Here is a 20,440-nt window from a genome sequence, read left to right as displayed (position 1 = left end):
ACGGGAGTTAGCCACAAGGATGGCCCTCAGTGAGGATACCAAAGTGTAGCTGTTGGGGTGGTAGAGGAGGAGCTGGCAAAGGTAGGGACATGTTTCAAGAAGCATGGCTGCATAATATGTCATGGTGCTATGAGAAAGGCCTGACCCGTTTTCTAGAGTGTGTGGTGGGAAGGTGCTTATTTCCAGATCCCTGATGAAGGAGGAGGTGATTCAGCACATGCTCTGGGGTGAGCAAGGGGGGAGGAAGTGGGCTCATCCCCCTAACAGCTTAAGGGACTCTGCCAGAATAGGGGGCTGGTGAGATGGGGAAATGTCATTCCAGAGGGATGAGGCCTCAGACTTCAGCATGGTATTCTGGGGAACTTGGAGAGCTGTGCTGGCCCAGGGTGGCGCCTTCAGCCTCTCCTTTCCCCCTCCGTGCTCCATGGTGATGCCCTCCCACCCACCTCTATTCTGCAGACCAACATCCCCTTCCTGCAGAATGTGCTCAACAACCAGCAGTTCCTGGCCGGCACCGTGGACACCCAGTTCATCGATGAGAACCCGGAGCTATTCCAGCTGCGGCCTGCACAGAACCGGGCCCAGAAGCTGCTGCACTACCTCGGTCTGGCCCCAAGACTGCCCTTCTCTCCTCTCTCAAATGCCTCGCTCCTGGTCCCCTGCCTAGAAGAGCTTCCTAGCATGCCCTGTCCCTGTCCTCATTCTGGTCCTGCACCCTCCCACCTTGCTCACCCTCCTTGCTCCTGATCACAGGGATGCCCCCTTCTCCACCCATGCAGCCCTTAGTAGGTTCCCACTGCCTGGACCCAGGAGGCCTTGGCTTTGGAGAGGGCAGGGGTCAACTAGAGGACTTGGGATCCTGGAGGAACCTCTCATCCCCAGGCCCATCTAAATGTTACTCCTGCCCTCAACTCAAGACTCTTCCCCAGCCTGTCCTGACCCCACTTCCCACTCTCTCCCTAGGTCATGTCATGGTGAACGGCCCAACCACCCCGATCCCCGTCAAGGCCAGTCCCAGCCCCACAGACCCCATTGTCCCTGCAGTGCCCATAGGTAGGTGAGCTCGTTCTACCAACTTGTGGGGGAGGCAAAGAGGAGGTTGCTGCCTGAAGGGATGGGTGCTAATGCCCAGGTCTGCCCTAGGCCCACCCCCAGCTGGTTTCAGAGACATCCTGCTGCGGGAGGGGCCCGAGGGCTTCGCTCGAGCTGTGCGGAACCACCAGGGGCTGCTGCTGATGGACACGACCTTCCGGGATGCCCACCAGTCACTGCTGGCCACTCGTGTGCGAACCCACGATCTCAAAAAGATTGCTCCCTATGTTGCTCACAACTTGAGCAAACTCTTCAGCATAGAGAACTGGGGAGGTAGGCTGGAGGAGGGCTGGAATGTGGGACTGCGCCTGGAAGGAATTGGGTATCCAGTGTGGCCCCACCACTGGCCACTCGAGGAGAAGCTAAAATGTTAACATTGAGGAAACTAGTGAGAAGCGAACAAGGCATGGTGTTCCATTTGTTCAGCAGTGACTCGTGCCCACTTTGGGCAGGCCTGGTTGCTGGGCATGAGATTGCATAGCTGAGATCCCAGTAGCTCAGGGTCAGAGAGGAGCCACGAGCCTGTTCTAGCATGGAGAACTGGTGGCAGGGTGGTACCCTGTGAAAGGGGGCAAGAGGACACTGATCCTGAGCTACCCTCAGCAGAGGGAAGTCTCCAGGGGTTGGAACAGGAATGTGAAGGATCCTGGAGATGAGTGCGAGGGTGTCCGGGTTAGAGGCTCAGGCTGCAGAGCTGCAGGGTGTGGCGGGGGCCCGGGGAAGTGAGGGGCTGACCTGGGCCTCTTGGTCCCCGTGCAGGAGCCACGTTTGATGTTGCCATGCGCTTCCTGTATGAGTGCCCCTGGCGGCGGCTGCAGGAGCTCCGAGAGCTCATCCCCAACATCCCGTTCCAGATGCTGCTGCGGGGGGCCAACGCCGTGGGCTACACCAACTACCCCGACAATGTGGTCTTCAAGTGAGCCTGGGGTTGGGTGGGCAGACACACTGCAATGGCCTGCGCTTTCCCACGGAGAGCTTGACACTTAAGTCTCTCAGTAGCTGTATCCAGCGAGAGCTGCTATCTGGAAATTTCATGAAGTGCAGAATTCTAGTTGGAGAACTGAAGAACTTCTAGCTCATGGGGCAGCAGAAGCCTCAGGACTCCTTGTCCAGTGTTCCTTCTCCCTCAGGCCACCACTCTTGCAAAGAATCCCTGATTCTTCTGACCTGGGCAGACTGAGCTGCACTGTACATGACTAGGGCAGGACAGCCCTGCTCCATGCCAGATGCCTCTGAGGGGACCTGCCCAGCCCAGGCTGCCCCAGAGAAGGCCTTGTCCACACTGGGGTGCCCCCACACGGGCTCACCACTCTCCCTGCCCGGTCAGAGCCAGAGAGGGATGTACAGGGGAGAGTGGGATGGGGTTGACCCTTGGGCTCTTCTACCCACTCAGGTTCTGTGAGGTGGCCAAAGAGAACGGCATGGATGTCTTCCGGGTTTTTGACTCCCTCAACTACATGCCCAATCTGCTACTGGGCATGGAGGCAGCCGGCAATGCTGGCGGTGTGGTGGAGGCCGCCATCTCCTACACGGGTGACGTGGCCGACCCCAGCCGCACCAAATACTCACTGCAGTACTACATGGGCCTGGCTGAAGAGTTGGTTCGAGCTGGCACCCACATCTTGTGCATCAAGGTGCCTGGACCCACCTGTCCCAGGAGTCCCCCTGCCCCTTCCCCACCTCTCCCAGCTTCCCCTTCTCCCCCACTATGTCCCCCTCATATCCCCTACCACATACGTGTCACACCCCCTCCTTACCCGACCATGTCTCTCTTCTTGCCCCAGGACATGGCAGGGCTGCTAAAGCCAGTGGCCTGCACCATGCTGGTCAGGTCCCTCAGGGACCGCTTCCCTGACCTCCCGCTGCACATCCACACCCATGACACATCAGGGGCAGGTGTGGCAGCTATGCTGGCCTGTGCCCAGGCTGGGGCCGATGTGGTAGATGTGGCAGCTGATTCCATGTCTGGGATGACTTCACAGCCCAGCATGGGGGCCCTGGTGGCCTGCACCCGAGGGACTCCCATGGACACAGGTAGGAATGGCAGGAGTCCATGGCCATTTCCCTCACAGCCATGGCCCGTAGTAGTCCCAGTAGAGTCTGGCCTGTCCTAGAATCCAGATGATCTTTGCTGGCCTTACCCTCCATCACCTACATCTGAGATGGGACCCGAGCTGGCTCTGGGGTCCTGGGAGGAGCACCTGGGAACCTGGCATATTTTCCTGGCCTCCCTGCAGGGGTGCCCCTGGAGCGCGTGTTTGACTACAGTGAGTACTGGGAGGGGGCCCGGGGATTGTATGCGGCCTTTGACTGCACGGCCACCATGAAGTCTGGCAATTCGGATGTGTATGAGAATGAGATCCCAGGGGGCCAGTACACCAACCTGCACTTCCAGGCACACAGCATGGGGCTTGGCTCCAAGTTCAAGGAGGTCAAGAAGGCCTACGTGGAGGCCAACCAGATGCTGGGCGACCTCATCAAGGTGAGCTAGGCCCAGTGATCTCATCCCTGCCTCTGAACCTCCTGTAAGGTACCAAGCATCCTAACCCAGGGGGCTTTTCTTCTCAGGTGACACCGTCCTCCAAGATCGTGGGGGACCTGGCCCAGTTCATGGTGCAGAATGGGCTGAGCCGGGCAGAGGCTGAAGCCCAAGCAGAAGAGCTGTCCTTCCCCCGCTCCGTGGTAGAGTTCCTGCAGGGCTACATTGGCATTCCCCACGGGGGGTTCCCTGAGCCCCTTCGCTCTAAGGTAGGAAGGCCCAGTACAGTGTGAGGGTGGGGGTTGGCTACAGGCGTTAGGCCTGACCCTGCTTTGCTCCCCAGGTGCTAAAGGACCTGCCAAGGGTCGAGGGGCGGCCCGGAGCCTCCCTCCCTCCACTGGATCTGCAGTTGCTGGAGAAGGAGCTGATTGAACGGCACGGGGAGGAGGTGACACCAGAGGATGTGCTCTCAGCAGCCATATACCCCGATGTCTTTGCACACTTCAAGGACTTCACAGCTACTTTTGGCCCCCTGGATAGCCTCAATACCCGCCTCTTCCTGCAGGGACCCAAAATTGCAGAGGAGTTTGAGGTCAGTGGCTCTGGCACCTATCTACGCCCCACCCCAGCACCCCTGCCCCTGCATCCCTAAGGACACCAGCACATCTAGAGCTCCAGGCTTTGGCTTGGCTGTCACTTGGCCTCACAAGCTGTACCCAAAAGCACTCTTGAGGAACCAGGAGGTTAGGCCTTTACAAGTGAGGAGCTGAGACCCAGGGCTGGGGGACTTGCCTGGGACAGGGTCAGGGGGCTGTTCTACTGAGACCTGTATGTTCTATTGCCCGCCCCACCCCCTCCCGCCTCACCAGCTCTGAGCCTGCATGCCCTCCCTACAGGTGGAGCTGGAGCGGGGCAAGACACTGCACATCAAAGCCCTGGCTATAAGTGACCTGAACCGCGCTGGCCAGAGGCAGGTCTTCTTTGAGCTCAATGGACAGCTGCGGTCCATTCTGGTCAAGGACACTCAGGCCATGAAGGTATAGCCCTGCTAGGGCCAACCAGGCGGTGGGAACAGGTAGGGCCTGTGCCTCACCACTCCTCCTTCTGTCCTGTCTGCAGGAGATGCACTTCCACCCCAAGGCTCTGAAGGATGTGAAGGGCCAGATCGGGGCGCCCATGCCTGGGAAGGTGATAGACATCAAGGTAGCAGCTGGGGGCAAGGTGGCCAAGGGCCAGCCCCTGTGTGTGCTCAGCGCCATGAAGATGGAGACTGTAGTGACTTCACCCATGGAGGGCACTGTCCGCAAGGTCCACGTAACCACAGACATGACACTGGAGGGCGATGACCTCATCCTGGAGATTGAGTGATCTTGCCCCAGATTGGCAGCCTGGCCATACCCACCCCAAGCCTTCAATAGACACTGAGCTGCCAGGGCAGGCCCAGGCCAGCCAGTGCCCAAGGGCAGAAAGGCCTAGCCCTGGAGCTCCTGTCCTCAGCTGCTTGTGGCAGGAGACGCACTGCCTGCTGTGGCACATTCCCTTCCCCCAGCCATCTGTCTTTTCCCTGCTGGACAGCTGCTCACATATTCATCTCTTGCCAAATAAGGGTCCTCAACTTGGAGACTACAGGTGGTGGTGTAGGTGGGCCTAAGACCCAGGGGAGCAAATTTAGGGGTCCTACCTCTTGGGGGAAGAGCTAGGCTCCAAGTCCTGAGAACTTTGCTCAATAAAACTGGCTTCCCCTGCCCTTCATGTTGGGTCCTGTGCAGCCCCCGCCTTCCCCCCCCACCCCAGCACTACTCAGCATAGGGGCAGGGTTGCCTCTTGGGACTCCCCATGGCAGGGGCAGGTCTGTTGTATCCTCCTTGGAGGGTAGGGGAGAACAGTAGTGGCCTTGGTTTCAGCCACTATAGAGTGCCTATGGTATATACACCCCAATTAGGATTAGCTAGTTGCATGGAGAGCTTGGACAAGGGTGTGTTGTTCTACGCATTTAACACCCATTAACTCAGGGAATCAATCACATTTTGTGGACACAAATGGGAGTCCCAGGAAGTTAAATAGCTTATCCAGGACCCCAGAGCTAGTAAGAGGCAGAGGAGGGTCCACACCCAAGCTGTCAGTGGAGTTGCTTTGCTTCCAGCCACACTGCTTTACTTCCTAAACTCAGGGCCAGCATGCCACTTCAATAGTTCAGGACTGGATGTGAACAGGCACCAGTTTCCGGGAGATTGGCAAAAAACCCTTGGATGTGGGAGCCTTTGGGGGAGGATATTAGTGGGAGGTCAGCACTGGATTGACAGTCTCAAGATCTAATCCCGCCCATTCCCATAAGCAAGCTCTCAGGAGGATCTGTCACCTGCAGGGGGTTTGGCAACCCTGCATTGCTACCCACCCTCAACCTCCACAGGGGAGGTGACGATGGTGAGGTGAAATGGGGGTGCTGCGTAGTTCTGAGCAGTAGCATGAGGAAGGGGAGGAGCAGAGCTTGGATCTCCCAACCTTCAGGGGACCAGGCAGGCAGTATGTCCCCAGCACTTGGCCAACCCAGTGCTCCTCAGGTACCACAACCTAATTTGGGGGGCAGCTTTGGGCTTCCTCCTCTTTGGACACCAAGATCCCAAAGGTACCCTCTGAAACAGCCCCATACTCACCCCATACCCCATCTGCCTCCCCAACAGCTGCTACACAGGCTGGGAGGACAGGAAGGCTCTCCACAGCAAGGCAGGTGTGTGACTATCAAGATGACTTTAGATCCAGATGAATGTCGTTTAGTCACAGCCAAGCTGGGGGTGCCTGGGGAGTGACTGCACATCCATTTCCTTTCAACCACCAGCCTCAGGGAACAAGACTTAGGACAGCCTCCTTGAGATTAGAGTGGGACCTGAAAGTATATCCTTTCAAAAATTAAAAAATCCCAGGGGCAAGGGAATGAAAATATGAGAACCATTCTAAAAAGAAGGTGATGGGCAGGTACAACACTAGAAGAGTCTAAGAAAGAATCTTGACTTACAGTGTTGTTTGGCAGGGTCCTTGCTGTTCTCAGGGCTGCAGCCTTTGTTCTGAGTTCCTCTAGGGACGAGACAAGCAGCATGGTGGCAGAGACCCAAGGCAGAGAGAGCCAGGAAAGCCTCTACTACCCAGGTGACCGTGAGCTGGTTCCTCTACCATTTTGGACCTGTTATTTTCTCCTGTGTAATGTGAGGCTGGTAGACTTTGGAGAGGTCCTGGTAGAGGCCCCACAGTCGACCCTCTGCTCTCTCAGAGGATACAGGTTGGAGACTCCATCACTGAGGTCATGGCCCTACGTTCCATCCCCTGACCCTAGTAGCCAAGGCACAGGCCCCAGGATGAGCTGAGTTCACACTGGTACCTGCAGTCCTGGAACCCCATGTGCTACAACTTGGGGCATGGCTAAGAAAGGAGGAAGGCAGCCAGAGGACCCCATCCTGTCCTTCACTTCAGGGAACTGTGCCTCCCAGGCTGACCCGCCCAGTGGTCAGTGTCCAAGGTAGCCAAGACAGGTGGTGGGCACATTCACAAGACCCCAAACAGATTGATTCTCAAAGGTCCAAGGCCATGTTACCCAAGTTAAATCTCTTTAGTATCTCAATACAAAGTCCTGATGCAAAAAGACAATGAGAAAACCCTGGGAAGTTGGGGGGAGGGATTTTGTAAATTCCACCCCCGAGCAGCTTTTCAGAGGCAGAGGGGGGCAGAGGAGCTCAGAAAAGCAGCAGTCCAAAGTGAGGAAGGGAGTGTACGGCTCCTGGGACCTGCCCCTTGTCCCCTCACTCCCAGCTGCTCCTCAACCCCCTTTGGAGAGGGGTTGCACCCTTTGGATATCTGCTCCTCTCTCTTGGTCCCTGGGATTCAACTAGCTCTGGCTTCAATCCCCTACAAAAATTCCTGAGATCTCGGGGACCCCAGCCAGCTCCTCCCCTGTAGTACCCCTTGACAGGGAGGGGCTGGGGAGCCCGTGAGAGTTCGTAGGAGCATGTACGGGAGCATGGGTCAGGAGCACAAGGGAGCCTCTGAGTCTCCTGCCCGTTCCAAAAGCACACAAAGGGGAAGGCTGCCGTAGAGCTTGGGGTCCGTGAGGGGCTGGAGCAGAAGCAGGAAGAGTCCTACACCCAGGGCATAGCCTGCCAGCAGGGGCCGCCTCTGCGGATGTTCCAGGGCTGCGCAAACGGCAGGAAAGCCCATGTAATTGCAGAAGGAGTGGCAAAGAACCGGCCCAATCAGGTGTCCTAGGGAGGGGAGACAGAGTAGCTCATGGAGCAGCCCCACCGCCTCCCAGGGCCAATCACCCACATCCCTGAAATAGGAAGTCAATGACCGCCCACACACACCACATGGCCTCTGCTCCCTTCCACCTCTCAGACTTCACCAGACTGAGAGCCCTGGCTCTGCCTGTTTCAAACACCATAGTAGAAGAAACTTGTCACTCCTACAACAAACACAGCATTCCCGTATTCCCACCCACTCCTGTGGGCCCGAGTCCCCAGGGACCCGTGAGAGACTGAGGACCAACCTGTGCGGATGAAGAGGAAAGCAGTGTAGGCGCCGAAGACAGCTGTGTAGGAGAACTGGAACGCTGGAGACGGGGAGGCCTCGAGTGACCACACCTGCATGCTCTTCCAGTCCCAGCACTGCACACCCATCAGCCAGAAACCTCCCCTTCCCCCTGAGGGCAGTGGCTGCCTGCCCCAGCACCTATGGCTGTCCTCTACACCCCAACTCCCATGGCCAGGGGCCCTTCCAATACTACATCCCTCTGTTCCCAATTCTTCCTCCAGAATGGCTATGAGGGACACCCCTACACACCCTAACCCAGGACTGCCCCAGGCAAGCTTTCTAAGACTCACCTGCAGACAAGAAGATGCTCCCCACACTGCTCTGGCGGAATCGAAGCTGCTCAAAAATGTGGTGAAAATGGGCTGGAAGGAAGGCGAGAACCATGTCACCTTCCTCTATGCCTGCCTTATATGCCACACCCTTGCCCCAAATCCCATTTTTGGCTCTCATGCTGGCAACATCTCAACAGAACCAGGTTAGGCAAACTTACCAACTCCAAAGAAGAGTGGGCAGGTGAACACGGCAGGGCCCAGGCCCGTGCATGGTGCTAACATGGGCAGCATACAGGCCCGGAACACCAGTTCTTCTGTCAGGGGCGCAATCACTTGGTTCCGCAACCAACGCATATCCGTGAGGCAGCGGGCCCAGGAGCGAGGAGCTAAGGAAGGGATTCAGGACCAGTAATCAGTGACAGGGTATGGAACAAAGAACTCCTAGAGGCCCCAGGGGACCCTTCTCCCACAGCCTTTCCCTTGACAAACTCAGACATAAATACTCCTGACGAGACATTTAAGAGTCAAGCTTTGTTATCACACGCAGTATAAAACAGTGTCTCGAGAACTGAAAGAAAAGACATGAATAGCTGAAGCAAGGTATTTTGGTAGCAAATTCTGGAAACATTAAAACCAGAACCCAAGACCAGCTCTGGTTTGAGGAAGCCAAAGATTAGGGGAGGAAGGAACAACGCATTTTAGTCCACACAAAGTATTGCTGGGGGTTCCTAGGAGCCTCCTTGGATTTCAGAAACCAACTCTTACAGGTCATCTGTTACATGTTCCCATTTTACTGATCTGGAAACCAATAACATCTCCTACATCTCATGTCCAGGACTCACTATGAGGCCACTTATTCCCTTTCCCCACTGTGCTGGGCTGCCTGCTTTTTCTCTCAGCCCTTAGGACTCACCTAAGACAACCTTCAAACCATCTGCCAGGTCACATGGGCAATCCATAGAGAGCTGCATCAGTGGGCCCAGGAAAAGGATCTGGGGACAAAAAAGCAATCACAGAAATAGTTTAAGCCACAGTCCCACTACCCTAACCCAGAAGAAAACTCGTAACACTTAAAGCTTCCTATTCTTAGCCAGGATGTCCCACTCAGGCATACCCAAGGGCCATCTCACAATTTCTGTCGCCCATCAGTCAAAAGATGGACACGCACACACACAGAAAGGAACGTCATGCTAACAAATGGAAAAATAAAACAAGTACTCACCATGGTCAGCAGCAGGGGTAGCAGTGCTGCTGGGAAAATACCCTCCAGCCTGAAGCCCATCAGGGTGAGCAGGGATGTGCCTGGCTGAGCCACAGGAAAGGAGGCATCAGTCTTGCTGTCTCCTCTCAGACCCCTGAGATCCTCCCCCTCTTGCCCTCTGCCCCGCCTCCTTCGCACCTGGATGCCTGTGAGTTCTCTCCAGAGTAGCACGCACAGAGGCGAGAGGCTGGACACCACCAACACACTGGTGAAACGCCGCTTGATGACTGCAGGGTGGTCCCTACGGAGAGGGCAGTAAGTTCAAGGGCCCACAGCCTCCTCTGGACAGCGCGGCCCCGCCCCCGGATCGCCCAAGCCCCGCCCACAGCCCCGCCTCGCGGAGGCGCGGGTTCCGGCCGCGCGCGCAGCCCCCGCACCTGGGCAGCTCGCTCTTCCAGACGTAGAGGCTGCCCACGTAGGAGCAGGCGAGGCTAAGACAGGAGAACACAGACACCCAGCAGCACAGCCCAGGGCCCGGGCCGCCCAGAGCTGCTGACTCGGGCTGCCGCTCCGGCCGCGACACCGACAGCAGGCGCAGCCCATCCCCGCCCAGCGCCGCCATCGCGCCCGGAGCCGCGGCGCGCACCAGTGACGCGATCCCGCCGCCGCTCGACCCGCGCCTGCCGCAAGTGCAAGTGATGTCATCCGGCAGCGCGGGAGCCCCGCCCCTGACCCCGCCCCCGACACTGAAGCAGAAGCTGCGCTCGCGGAGCAGGTTTATTGAACAACAGACAGCACGCTGCCCCGGCAGCTACCGGGCGGGCGTGGGCGCATGGGGAGATCACCCTAGCTTAGGGCTCAGGGCCGGGATCCAGCCACTCGGATAGATTGGAGACCTCCTGCAGCCATAGCGAGTCCTGCGGGAGGAAAGGAAGCTCGGGGTGAGGACCCATCGGCAGTGGCCGTCTCCGCCTTCCCTCTGCTCCATCACCTGCGCGGCCCTCGCCCGGTTACCTCCAGGCCGCCCGCAGGGCTCGCCCTGCTTCCGCTAGGGGTCGGGAAGGCCCCTGCAGGCTCTGTGCGGCGCGCGGCGGCCTCTAATTGGCTCGGGGCCCTGGCAGAGTGGAAAGCCTGCGTCTCTTCCATGCCCCGCCGGAGGCTGCCCCTCTTGAGCCTCTTGTTTTCCACTTGCTCGCTGGTTCCTAGACGAAAACAAGCCCACTTACCTTACGCCCACGGCCCAGTGCTAGAAAGATCCTTGGGGCTGAAGACACCTGGGAGAAGGGAGGAGCTGGTCCCGGCTCTCTTAGCCCTCCCATCTCAAATTCCTTTCATCAGGTCCGTCTGGATCAAAACTCGGCAGCCCCGGTCCTACAGGGCGAGGCTGCAGATTGGTTTCCATCCTCACTTGGGTCTTGCACCCACTCATTCTTTATCTGCACAGATCAGCTCCTCCCTCCCTGCCAAGCTGTGATCCCCTTGCCTGAAAGGCAGCCTCACCCCTCCCTTCGTAGCTCACACTGCGTTGAGCAGTGCCCACTGGCACCCTCCCTACCATTAACTGATGCACTTGTGCAAATTTAAAGGGAGTTTGGATCCATAAATTCTTTCTGAGCAGGTCCTGGGAATGTAGCTCAATGAACTGCTCCCTGGGTAAAACTCATTCATGCTAGAAGGGATTCAGAAGTGTGTACAAAGCCCAGGGACAGAACACGGAAAGAAGTTGTTAACCATTCCTAGAGGTGGAGAAAGGTTTCCCTGAGATGTCTCAGCTGGGTTTTAAAGGATAAAGAGAAAAATGCCAGACCAACAAGGAAGAGGAAAGGAATTCCAGGTGGAAAGAGGCAAATACCCAAAGGCATTAATTAGTATCCTCCATAAAATGCAAAAGGGGGGGGGGGGCTCCTAGGAGATGAATCTGAAGGGGTTAGTACGAATCAGAGAAGACTTAAGAACAGGGATTCTTACTGTAGAAAGTGGGCAGGGAAGAATTTTAATAAGCACTGGAGATACATTGTTAATTTGTATCTTAGAAAGATTATTCTGTCAAAGGTGTTGGCTAGAGTCAAATTAGAAGCAAGACTTTAAGAACCCAGGAGAGGGAAGGCAGCAGGGATGGATGGATGGATGGAGGCACCACTTCTGACACTAGGTGTCAGAAGTATATTCATGAGGCCGTATCGACAGGTCTTGGCGACAGAATAGGAGGTGTGGTACATGATCATGAGTGGCATCTTAAGTAAATCTCATTTCAAATGTGAAAAACTGGGTAAGGAGTGGTGCTGTTAATCATGGTAGAGGTAACAATGGGACCTCCGCATGGACCTGCCTAGTGAGCAGATAAATCTCCCATCTGGCACTCCAGAGAGGCCTGGGCTGGTCATGCCAACTGGGGAGTCTTGAGCCCAGATGTAAGGTTCAATGCCTGGGATGGAAGAGAGCAGCGAGGGAAGAAGTGCTATACAAGCACAGTTTAGGGGTGGCCAAAGGAAGGTAAAGAGAACACTCAGAGGGAAGAATGACGTAAGTCACAATTTTACAGTGCTGAGTTTTGTAAATAGTTCATGTATGGTAAAGATAAATGTACAATTTGGTAAATACAAAGCCTTCCCAAACAAGAGAGGCTACAGAAGAAGCAAGTGCCCTGGAGATTGGGAAGGAGAAAGGGAGAGCCAGATTGAGAACCCTGGCTGAGATGTGATGGAGAGAAATAAATGGAAAAAGTTCAAGATCATGGGAGATTTTCTTTTTAAGTAATAAGAGATTGCCCTGCTGAGAGGAAGGACCTCAGAAGGGAAACTGAAGGTGCAGAAGTGATGGCTGATGCAAGCAGATCCTGAGAAAGCAACAGGGCTAATGCCACCCCTGAGCCTAGCAGGGATGGATCCCCATGCTGATACAGCTTGGGCACTAAGTGTGAAGCAGGAGGCTAAGACAGGAGTCAGAGACTGGGTAGATTATTGAAAGAATGGAGTAGCTGCTGATGAGGCCAGAAAGACGACACAAAGGACCGATAGCTGGAGGCCACCAGTAAATGGACCATGGATGTATGGTGGCATCATCCAACTTTCAGTGATTTTCTTTAGCAGAACTGCCCATGTGGGTGGGACACAGGATTGACGGTGACTGGAGCTGCAACTTTGTAAAGCTGAGCAGCTCAAGCAGTCTTCTGGGGAGGCGGGGGGGGGGGGGTGGTTCACCAGATAATAAATGCCTAGATTTTAAGGCTTATATTGCAGTGGAGAAAGCATAGGCTGAAATTCAGATTATTTTCCTGGAGAGCACTCTACCCAGCCTGAGTCTGGGTTGTCTCTTGTGAAAGGGGACTACTGCTGCCCATACCAAAGGGTCACTGTCAGAGGGGTCACTGGAAAAGCCTAGCATCCCCCTGGGTCCATAGAAGGTGCTGGATAGAACGTTAATTTCTCCCTTCTAAGGGAAGTACTTATTCTTTTACTCTTCACTACATAAATACTGACTTGAATGTGGTATACTTTCATTCTTTTAAATCTCCAAATCTTAATGTATAAAAATAGATTCTTTGCTTTATTATGACAGCCTTCACTGCAGGGTTCTTTCAGTAGCCAACAGCCCCCACAACATTTGAAACATGGTTCAACAGACAGAATGATTCAGGAATACCTCTCAGGCCTAAGTTTGGACATCATGCAGTATGTTGTAGTTGTGACCCTGGAAAGAGGAATTTTACCAACAAAGTATAGGTGCTGAAGTCAGTCCCCAAATTCCCACAAGCCCAGGCTCTGTTTTGTTTGATGGTGCATCCCTGCTAGTCTTGGCTCTGGAGCCAGACTGCCTGGGTTTGAATTCTGGTTCTGCCATTTACTAGCTGTGTGACCTTGGGTGAGTCTACTGACCTCTCTGTAAATGTCTCAGTTTACCTGTAAAATGAGAATAGTAACACTACATCATAAGATTGTTTTCAGAATTAAGAGCAGGTGCCTGGCACCTGCACTATCAGTTTCAGGCACCTGTGGCTATGGTTATTTCCGGCCATACACACATCTCTCTGCCACTGCTGGCTCTGAAGGCTGTGTAAGTGTTGGAGGGAGAGGGGGAAAAGACCAGTACAATCACCACCATATCACACACAATGACAACTCCCTATAACATACATCAAGATTGAGATGGTATTCTGTACCCAGGAGTAGCTTCCAGAGCCCCAGAGTAGTAACCAAAACCAGGGAGAACAGCAGTAATGAGAAAAGATGTGAAGGAACCAACTAGATTCAGGGCCCTGCCCCTTCATGTGCAGCTATCTTTAACTGTACAATGTTACTAGGACTTTCTAGTTCTATCATACCAACTTTGGGGAGGGAATGCCCCCCTGCTGCTCCAGAACACCCATAGTGGTGGTAGAAGCCGGCCAAGTCCCATGATTTTGCTATGGTGTGGAAGGTGTAGTTTGAAAGCTTGAAGCCAATGTACCTTACTTCTGAGCTTTGCTCCTAGGCCCACCTGAGAAGCTGATCCCTTACCTGTAAGGAGTTCTGGACTGCTGTTCTCATGTGCATCTTCTGTGCTCTGCTCTGCATTTTTCTCTGGGAGCAGCTGCTTTAAAAATTAGAAGTCCTAAGTGAGTTTTGCAGGAACATGAACAAGCTCCAGTGAGACAAGTGTGCCTGGTGGCTTTGTTGGCCTCACAGGGCTGCCCTCCCTTACCTGGAATTCCCTCTTCCTCCTCGCTCATGCGAGTCTCCCCTACCCAACCCCAATCATCAGGGCTTGTGTTAGAGCCTTTGCAGCTCATTCCAGGTACTCCAGGCATTTCCCACCTCTTCTGACCTCTGGTAACTTGCTTACCATCTGCCCCACTCCTTGGGCTCTGAAGATGCACTGCCTGCCCTTATTTATCATTTTTATGTGTGTCCCATTTTCCACATTTTAAATTCCTTGAAAGGTAAGGTTTGCTGTGACTGCATCATTTTATAGCTAGCACAGTGTCTTGCATAGAGGTAAGTGATCTACATATAACTGACTGAAGTCAAACCTGGGAAGCCTGGCACATTTTGTCGTCCTCTGTAGCCTTTCAAAGTCCTGCCACACTTGGTTCAATTTGGATAGAGAAACAAAAGTTTCTCTAAGCTTACTAAGATCAGAACCCAATCCTAGCTTCTTGTTTTTCAAAAATACAAGTATTTAAAAACAGACACAGTCTTCATCAAAATTAAAAACTTTTGTGCTTCAAAGAACACAATAAAGAAAGTGAAAAATCAACCCACAAGAATGGGAGAAAATATTTGCAAATCATATCTGGTAAGGGAGTTGTATCCAGAATAAAGAACTCTTGTAATTCAATAACAAACAACCTAATTAAAAGTGGGTTTGATAGAGTTGGAGACCTTTCTCCAAAGAAGAGATACAAATGGCCAATAAACCAATGAAAAGATGCTCAACATCATTATTCATTAGGGAAATGCAAATCAAAGCCACTATGAGATACTACTTTACACCCACTAGGATGGTAGTAGTAATAGTAATAAAATAACAACAATAATAATAGACAATATCAATAGTTGGTGACAATGTAGAAAATTGGAACCACTACACATTATTGTTGGGTAAGTAAAATGGCCAGTTTGGGAAATAGTTTGAAAGTTACTAAAAGTGTTAAACATAGAGTTACCATATGACCCAGCAATTCTACTACTAGATATATAACCAAGAGATTTACAAACATGTCCATCCAAAAATGTTCACAGCATTATTTATAATCGCCCAAAAGTGCAAATAACATAAAGGTTCATCAACTGATGAATGGGTAGAAGAAATATGGCACATCCATACAAAAGGATATTACTCAACCATAAAAAGGGATGAAGTACCATCACATGTTACAACATGAATCTTGAAAACATTATGCTTAGTGAAAGAAGCCAGACTACCTATTTTGATTCCATTTACGTGAACCAGTATAGGAAAATCCATGGAGACAAAGTAGACTGGTGGTTGCCAGGAGATGGAAGGTGGGGGAATTGGGACTGACTACAAATAGGTACAGGGTTTTTTTCTGGCATGATGGAAATATTGTGGAATTTAGTGGTAACTGTTGCACAGCACAGTGATTATATTTAAAGCCACTAAACTGTACAACTTAAAATGGTAAATTTTATAGTGACTTATAACTCAATAAAAAATACTGTCATGTATTGTTCATTAAAGAAAACTTCAACTTCTAAGTACATTCCAAGGAACACAGAATGGTAAAGATGACCCTAACGGTGTGAAAAAAGAAACCGTACAAAGAAAATTTCCATTTTTTTCTTCGAGAGAAAGCTTTTTTTTTTAATGTTTATGTGTGTGTGTGTGTGTGTGTGTGTGAGAGAGAGAGAGAGAGAGAGAGAGAGACAGAGAGACAGAGAGGGAGAGAGAGACAGAGAGGGAGAGAGAGGGAGAGACAGACAGACAGCACTACTGGGGAAGGGGCAAAGAGGGAGACACAGAATCTGAAGCAGGCTCCAGGCTCTGAACTGTCAGCACAGAGCCCGATGCTGGGCTCAAACCCACAAACCATGAGATCATGACCTGAGCCAAAGTTGGACGCTTAACCAACTGACCCACCCACATGCCCCAAGAGAAATCTTATTTTCTTACTTCATTCTTCCCTGAAAAATCTCATGTAATAGGCAAAACTTTCTCTTATTCTGAAACTAATATCACCAAGGAAATACACACACTCAGATATAAAGCTCCCAGACCTAGGGGAATCTTGTATACCCTTCATTCATCATCAGATTCCCCCAAATGAGACAGCTCTATCTTCAGGATACACCTCCCTGGATTTAACACTGCGAGACATTTAATTCCCCCCCCCTGCCTCGGGAAACAGTACCTTTCCTGAGAAAATTACCTCCTTGTCACTGCTCTTATTATGGGTTTATGTTTTCAGTCACTACAGACATCTGTGACACTAGCCCTGGAGAACTATCTTGTTTATCCTTTATGGCCCACTGTCCTATGTTCCAACACCCAAGCTATAAATAAATCTCCACTCCTGGCATGGCCTTTTCTTATTTTCTATAAAACTCTAAATACATATTCTCTCATTTCTTCTACTTCTCCATAAACTATATAACAGCCATAGATGGTTTTATTCTATATTATTCAAGAGGTCAGCTATTCTACTTTATCAGTTTAAAAATGGAAACTGGGGAGGTGCCTGGGTGGCTCAGTCAGTTGAACAACTGACTCTTGGTTTCAGCTCAAGTCATGATCTCATGGTTCATGGATTTGAGCCCCGCGTCAGGCTCTGAGCTGACAGCACGGAGCCTGCTTGGGATTCTCTATCTCTTCCCCAACCCCCCCCCCTTCAAATATAAATAAATAAACATTTAAAGAAATAAAAATAGAAACTGAGGGACTGGTCCAGAGGTAAAAAAAATCTGACCCTTGTAATTTTTAGCTGAAGCCACTGGGTGCCACTCTTGTGCCACTATCAAGTTATTAATCACCAAGGGGATGTTATAAGAAGGAAACAGTAATGGTCTTAAGTGCAGAAGCACAAGTTTTACCCATGAGTGCCTCTGATCACTCATCTTCCCTGGGTTATATGGTATGGAACATTCCTATACCAGTCCTATATGGTAACAATGTTACTAGACTTTGGAACCAGGAGACCTCAGTACAAAGCCTAGCCTTGCCACTTATTAACTATGTGATTCTGGGCAAATAAGGAAAGCTCTCTAACTAGTTTCTTCATTTATAAAATGGGAAAACTACAACATATTTTGTAGGATCTTTGTGGTATTAAAGTGGAAGTCTTGGCACAGATTAAGGATCCAATAAATGTTCCTTTCTTCTAAGACCTAGGACTACTAAGACCTTGAGTTCACTAGCCATCTGCCAAATTAATTGGACTATGAATGGCCCGGAGGCTATAAGCCATCACTATAACAACAGAAGGGGGCAAAAGAAGTCAGATCATTTCCTTTTGAGAGATCACTGGGATATCAGAGAGGCCCAAACAAAACGTCTTCACAGGCTGAAACACTTCTAGATCCTATCCATATATCCTAGGTCCTATGATAATGATGTATGCCTTACCCTGAAATCTAGGGTAAATTTCCTTATCCCTGGAAATCTGAAGATGTGGATGGCTGTAATGAGCGGAACAACGGCTCCCAAAAAAGTATGTCCAAGTCTTGAGCCCCAGAATGTGACCTTATTTTGAAAAAAAGTCTTTTCAAATGTAATTAAGGATTTCAAGATAAGATCATCATGGATTTAAAGTGGGCCCTAATTCTAATGACAGGTGTCCTTATCAGAGAGACAGGGAAATTTGAGAGACATAACAGAAAGGCCATGTGAAGATGGAGGCTGAGACTGGAGTAATGTGGCTATAAACCAACGAACATCTGGAGCCACCAGAAACTGGAAGGGGAAAGGAAGGAATCTTTCTTAAAGCCTTTGGAGGGAGCACAGCTCTGCTAAAATCTTGATTTCAGACTTCTGGACTCCAGAACCGTGATAATACAATTTCTGTTGTTTTTAAGTCATGAAGTTTGTGGAAATTTGTTTGCTCAAGTTGTGGGTAACAGCATTCCAAGTTGGAGGGACATCAGCAAGAGTATTTGCAGTGAACCAGCTGAAAGGAACAGCAAATGCATTCAAGGAATGAGCTTCCTAGAAGGTACATAAAGCAATGAAAAAAGGTGTGATGAAAGGAGCATTTACAGGGACTTCACTCCCATCCTCTAGCCTTTCTCGCTACAAAGCAGAAGAGGATAAGCAAATCTATGAGATGCTGTGATCCTTGGGTGTCTGGGCACCTAAACTTCTCCATCCAATCAGGCAAACTAAAGTAGGAGAGGGAGAAAAGTAGTAGAAGTACAAAATGATCTATTACTCTCTCAGAAATGTGTGATTTTTTTATAGCAACTGTATTGGAATATAACATTTACTTAAATAAGCTGCATATATATAATATGTACAATTAGATAAGTTTTGGCATATATTTGTGAAACCATCACCCCAATCAAGATAATGAACATATCCGTCCCCCTCAAAAGTTTCCTCTGAACTTCATAACCATTCCCTGAAACTCTTACACCTCCCATCTTCAAGCAATCATTGATCTGAACTAAGGATTAGTTGGCATTTTGAAAAATTTCATGTAAGTGCAATCAAACAGTATGTACTCTTGTCTTTCAGGGCTTTTTCCCCCTTGGACACTACCACAACTGATCCAGTATTTTGAGGTTTCTCATTCAGCAGGGCTATTTAGAGATTCATCCACACTACTGTGTATTATCAACAGTTCATTCCTTTTATTGCCAAGTAGTATTCCATCGAATGGACACACCACAGTTTGTTTATCAATTTCCCTACTGACATTGGGTTGTTTCCAGTTTTGGGTTATTACAAATATGGCAGAAATGCCATGAACATTAGTGTATAAATTTTTGTGTAGACATATGCTTTCATTTCTCTTGGATAAATACTTAGGAGTAGAATGGTTGGATCATATGATGTATATATTTAACTTTTTAAGCACTGCCAAACTAGTCTCCAGAGTGGATGTACCACTTTAAAAAAATTTTTTTAACGTTTTTATTTGTTATTGAGAGACAGAGAGAGACAGAGCGTGAGCAGGGGAGGGGCAGAGAGAGAGGGAGACACAGAATCCGAGGCAGGCTCCAGGCTCTGAGCTGTTAGCACAGAGCCCAACGCGGGGCTCGAACTCACAAGCCGTGAGATCATGACCTGAGCCGAAGTCGGTCGCTCAACCGACTGAGCCACTCAGGAGCCCCAGTACCACTTTTTATTCCTACAAATAGGGTGTAAGAGCTCCAGTTCTTCCACATCCTTGCCAATACCTGGTATGGTCAGTCTTTATTCCAAGCAGGTGTGAAATGGTGTCTCATTGTGGTTCTGACTTGCATTTCCCTAATGACCAATAATGTTAAGCATCTTTCTCATGTGTTTATTTGCTGTTTGTGTATCTTCTTTTGTGAAATGTATGTTCACATATTGTGCCCATTTTAAAAACTGGGTTGTTTTCTTATTCTTGAGCTTTGACAGTTTTAAAATAGTCTCAATAGTCTCAAGGTTTTCAACTGAAAATTAAATCTCTTTAATAGAGAACTACCAGGTATATAGTGCTATTTCTTCTTGAGTGAACTTTGGTAATTTCTTTCAAGGAATTTGTCCATTTAATCTAAGTTGTCAAATTTATTGAAGTAAACTTTGTTCATAATAGTCCCTGATAATCCTTTTAATATCTGATGTCACCTCTCTAATTTCTGGTAGTAGAAATTTGTGTCTTCTCTCCTATATCTTGATTAGTCTGGCTAAATGTTTATCAATTTTATTAATCTTTTCAATGAACCACCTTTAAATATCATTGATTTTTCTCTGTTTTTTTTCTATTATACTGACTTCCAGTTTGACTTTATTATCTAATTTCTTCTGTTTAATTTGCTCTTATTCTAGTCTAAGCTGAGATCACTGATTTAAGACTTTTTTCTTTTCTAACATCGGTATTTTTCCAAGTACTGCTTTAGTGATGTCTCAGGTTTGATAATTTACATTTCCATTTAAGTTAAAATACTTTTCCAATTTCCCTTTTGATTTTGTGTTTGACCCATGGGTTATTTATAAGTGTGTCATTTAATTTCCAAATATTTGGAGTTTTCTAGATATCTTTTTTTTAAGGTTTATTTATTTCTGAGCAAGAGAGGGAGGGAGGAGGGGCAGAGAGAGAGAGAGAGAGAGAGAGAGAGAGAAAGAGAGAGAGAGAGAGAGAGAGAGAGAGAGAGAGAGAGAGAGAATCCTAAGCAGGCTCTGCTCAACATGAGGCTC

At 50.1% G+C, this 20,440-nt stretch overlaps 3 protein-coding genes across 9 annotated transcripts in view; 1 reads left to right on the top strand and 2 right to left on the bottom strand.

Moving 5' to 3' along the window:
- Positions 1-5,318, top strand: part of PC (pyruvate carboxylase) — a 101,818-nt gene extending 96,500 nt beyond the window's left edge. For all 6 annotated transcript variants that reach the window (XM_030331686.1, XM_030331689.1, XM_030331688.1 and 3 more), the window contains 11 exons: positions 460-604; positions 964-1,053; positions 1,144-1,365; positions 1,852-2,008; positions 2,486-2,726; positions 2,877-3,126; positions 3,330-3,574; positions 3,661-3,840; positions 3,915-4,163; positions 4,468-4,608; positions 4,691-5,318. In XM_030331686.1, coding sequence (XP_030187546.1) covers positions 460-604; positions 964-1,053; positions 1,144-1,365; positions 1,852-2,008; positions 2,486-2,726; positions 2,877-3,126; positions 3,330-3,574; positions 3,661-3,840; positions 3,915-4,163; positions 4,468-4,608; positions 4,691-4,939 — 2,169 coding nt within the window. In that variant the 3' untranslated portion in view covers positions 4,940-5,318. The remainder of the gene's footprint in view (positions 1-459; positions 605-963; positions 1,054-1,143; positions 1,366-1,851; positions 2,009-2,485; positions 2,727-2,876; positions 3,127-3,329; positions 3,575-3,660; positions 3,841-3,914; positions 4,164-4,467; positions 4,609-4,690) is intronic.
- Positions 5,319-7,149: 1,831 nt separating this feature from the next.
- RCE1 (Ras converting CAAX endopeptidase 1) lies at positions 7,150-10,244 on the bottom strand. Of its 2 annotated transcripts, XM_030331692.1 has the most exons (8): positions 10,060-10,244; positions 9,821-9,923; positions 9,644-9,727; positions 9,335-9,413; positions 8,640-8,807; positions 8,440-8,511; positions 8,106-8,168; positions 7,150-7,821 (listed from the first exon to the last, which is right to left on the bottom strand). In XM_030331692.1, the coding sequence occupies exons 1-8, from the start codon at positions 10,242-10,244 to the stop codon at positions 7,586-7,588; spliced, it is 990 nt and encodes a 329-aa protein (XP_030187552.1). In that variant the 3' UTR covers positions 7,150-7,585. The 2 variants fall into 2 exon arrangements, with proteins under 2 accessions (XP_030187552.1, XP_032450825.1); XM_032594934.1 differs by lacking the exon at positions 10,060-10,244 and having other exon boundaries at positions 9,644-9,723; positions 9,821-9,904.
- Positions 10,245-10,290: 46 nt separating this feature from the next.
- The window catches only part of CD1H11orf80 (chromosome D1 C11orf80 homolog), a 95,569-nt gene continuing 85,419 nt past the window's right edge, over positions 10,291-20,440 (bottom strand). The window contains exons 14-16 of the mRNA XM_030332495.1: positions 14,119-14,194; positions 10,637-10,824; positions 10,291-10,539 (exon numbers count right to left, since the gene is read on the bottom strand). Coding sequence (XP_030188355.1) covers positions 10,474-10,539; positions 10,637-10,824; positions 14,119-14,194 — 330 coding nt within the window. The 3' untranslated portion in view covers positions 10,291-10,473. The remainder of the gene's footprint in view (positions 10,540-10,636; positions 10,825-14,118; positions 14,195-20,440) is intronic.

This window comes from Lynx canadensis, chromosome D1 (genome assembly GCF_007474595.2).
Source record: "Lynx canadensis isolate LIC74 chromosome D1, mLynCan4.pri.v2, whole genome shotgun sequence".
In the NCBI taxonomy this organism is placed as follows: Eukaryota; Metazoa; Chordata; class Mammalia; order Carnivora; family Felidae; genus Lynx; species Lynx canadensis.
Note: the sequence above shows the minus strand (reverse complement) of the source record. Positions and strands in the feature narration are given on the sequence as shown.

What these genes read in the sequence shown, in the direction of transcription:
- RCE1 (XM_030331692.1), bottom strand. Translation starts at nt 10,244, where the DNA reads ATGGCGGCGCTGGGCGGGGATGGGCTGCGCCTGCTGTCGGTGTCGCGG. An exon ending in TGGTTTGAAGGTTGTCTTAG is followed by an intron (nt 8,808 to 9,334) that starts GTGAGTCCTAAG and finishes TCCCTTCCTTAG; the next exon opens with CTCCTCGCTCCTGGGCCCGC. An exon ending in CCCACTCTTCTTTGGAGTTG is followed by an intron (nt 8,512 to 8,639) that starts GTAAGTTTGCCT and finishes CCTTCCTTCCAG; the next exon opens with CCCATTTTCACCACATTTTT.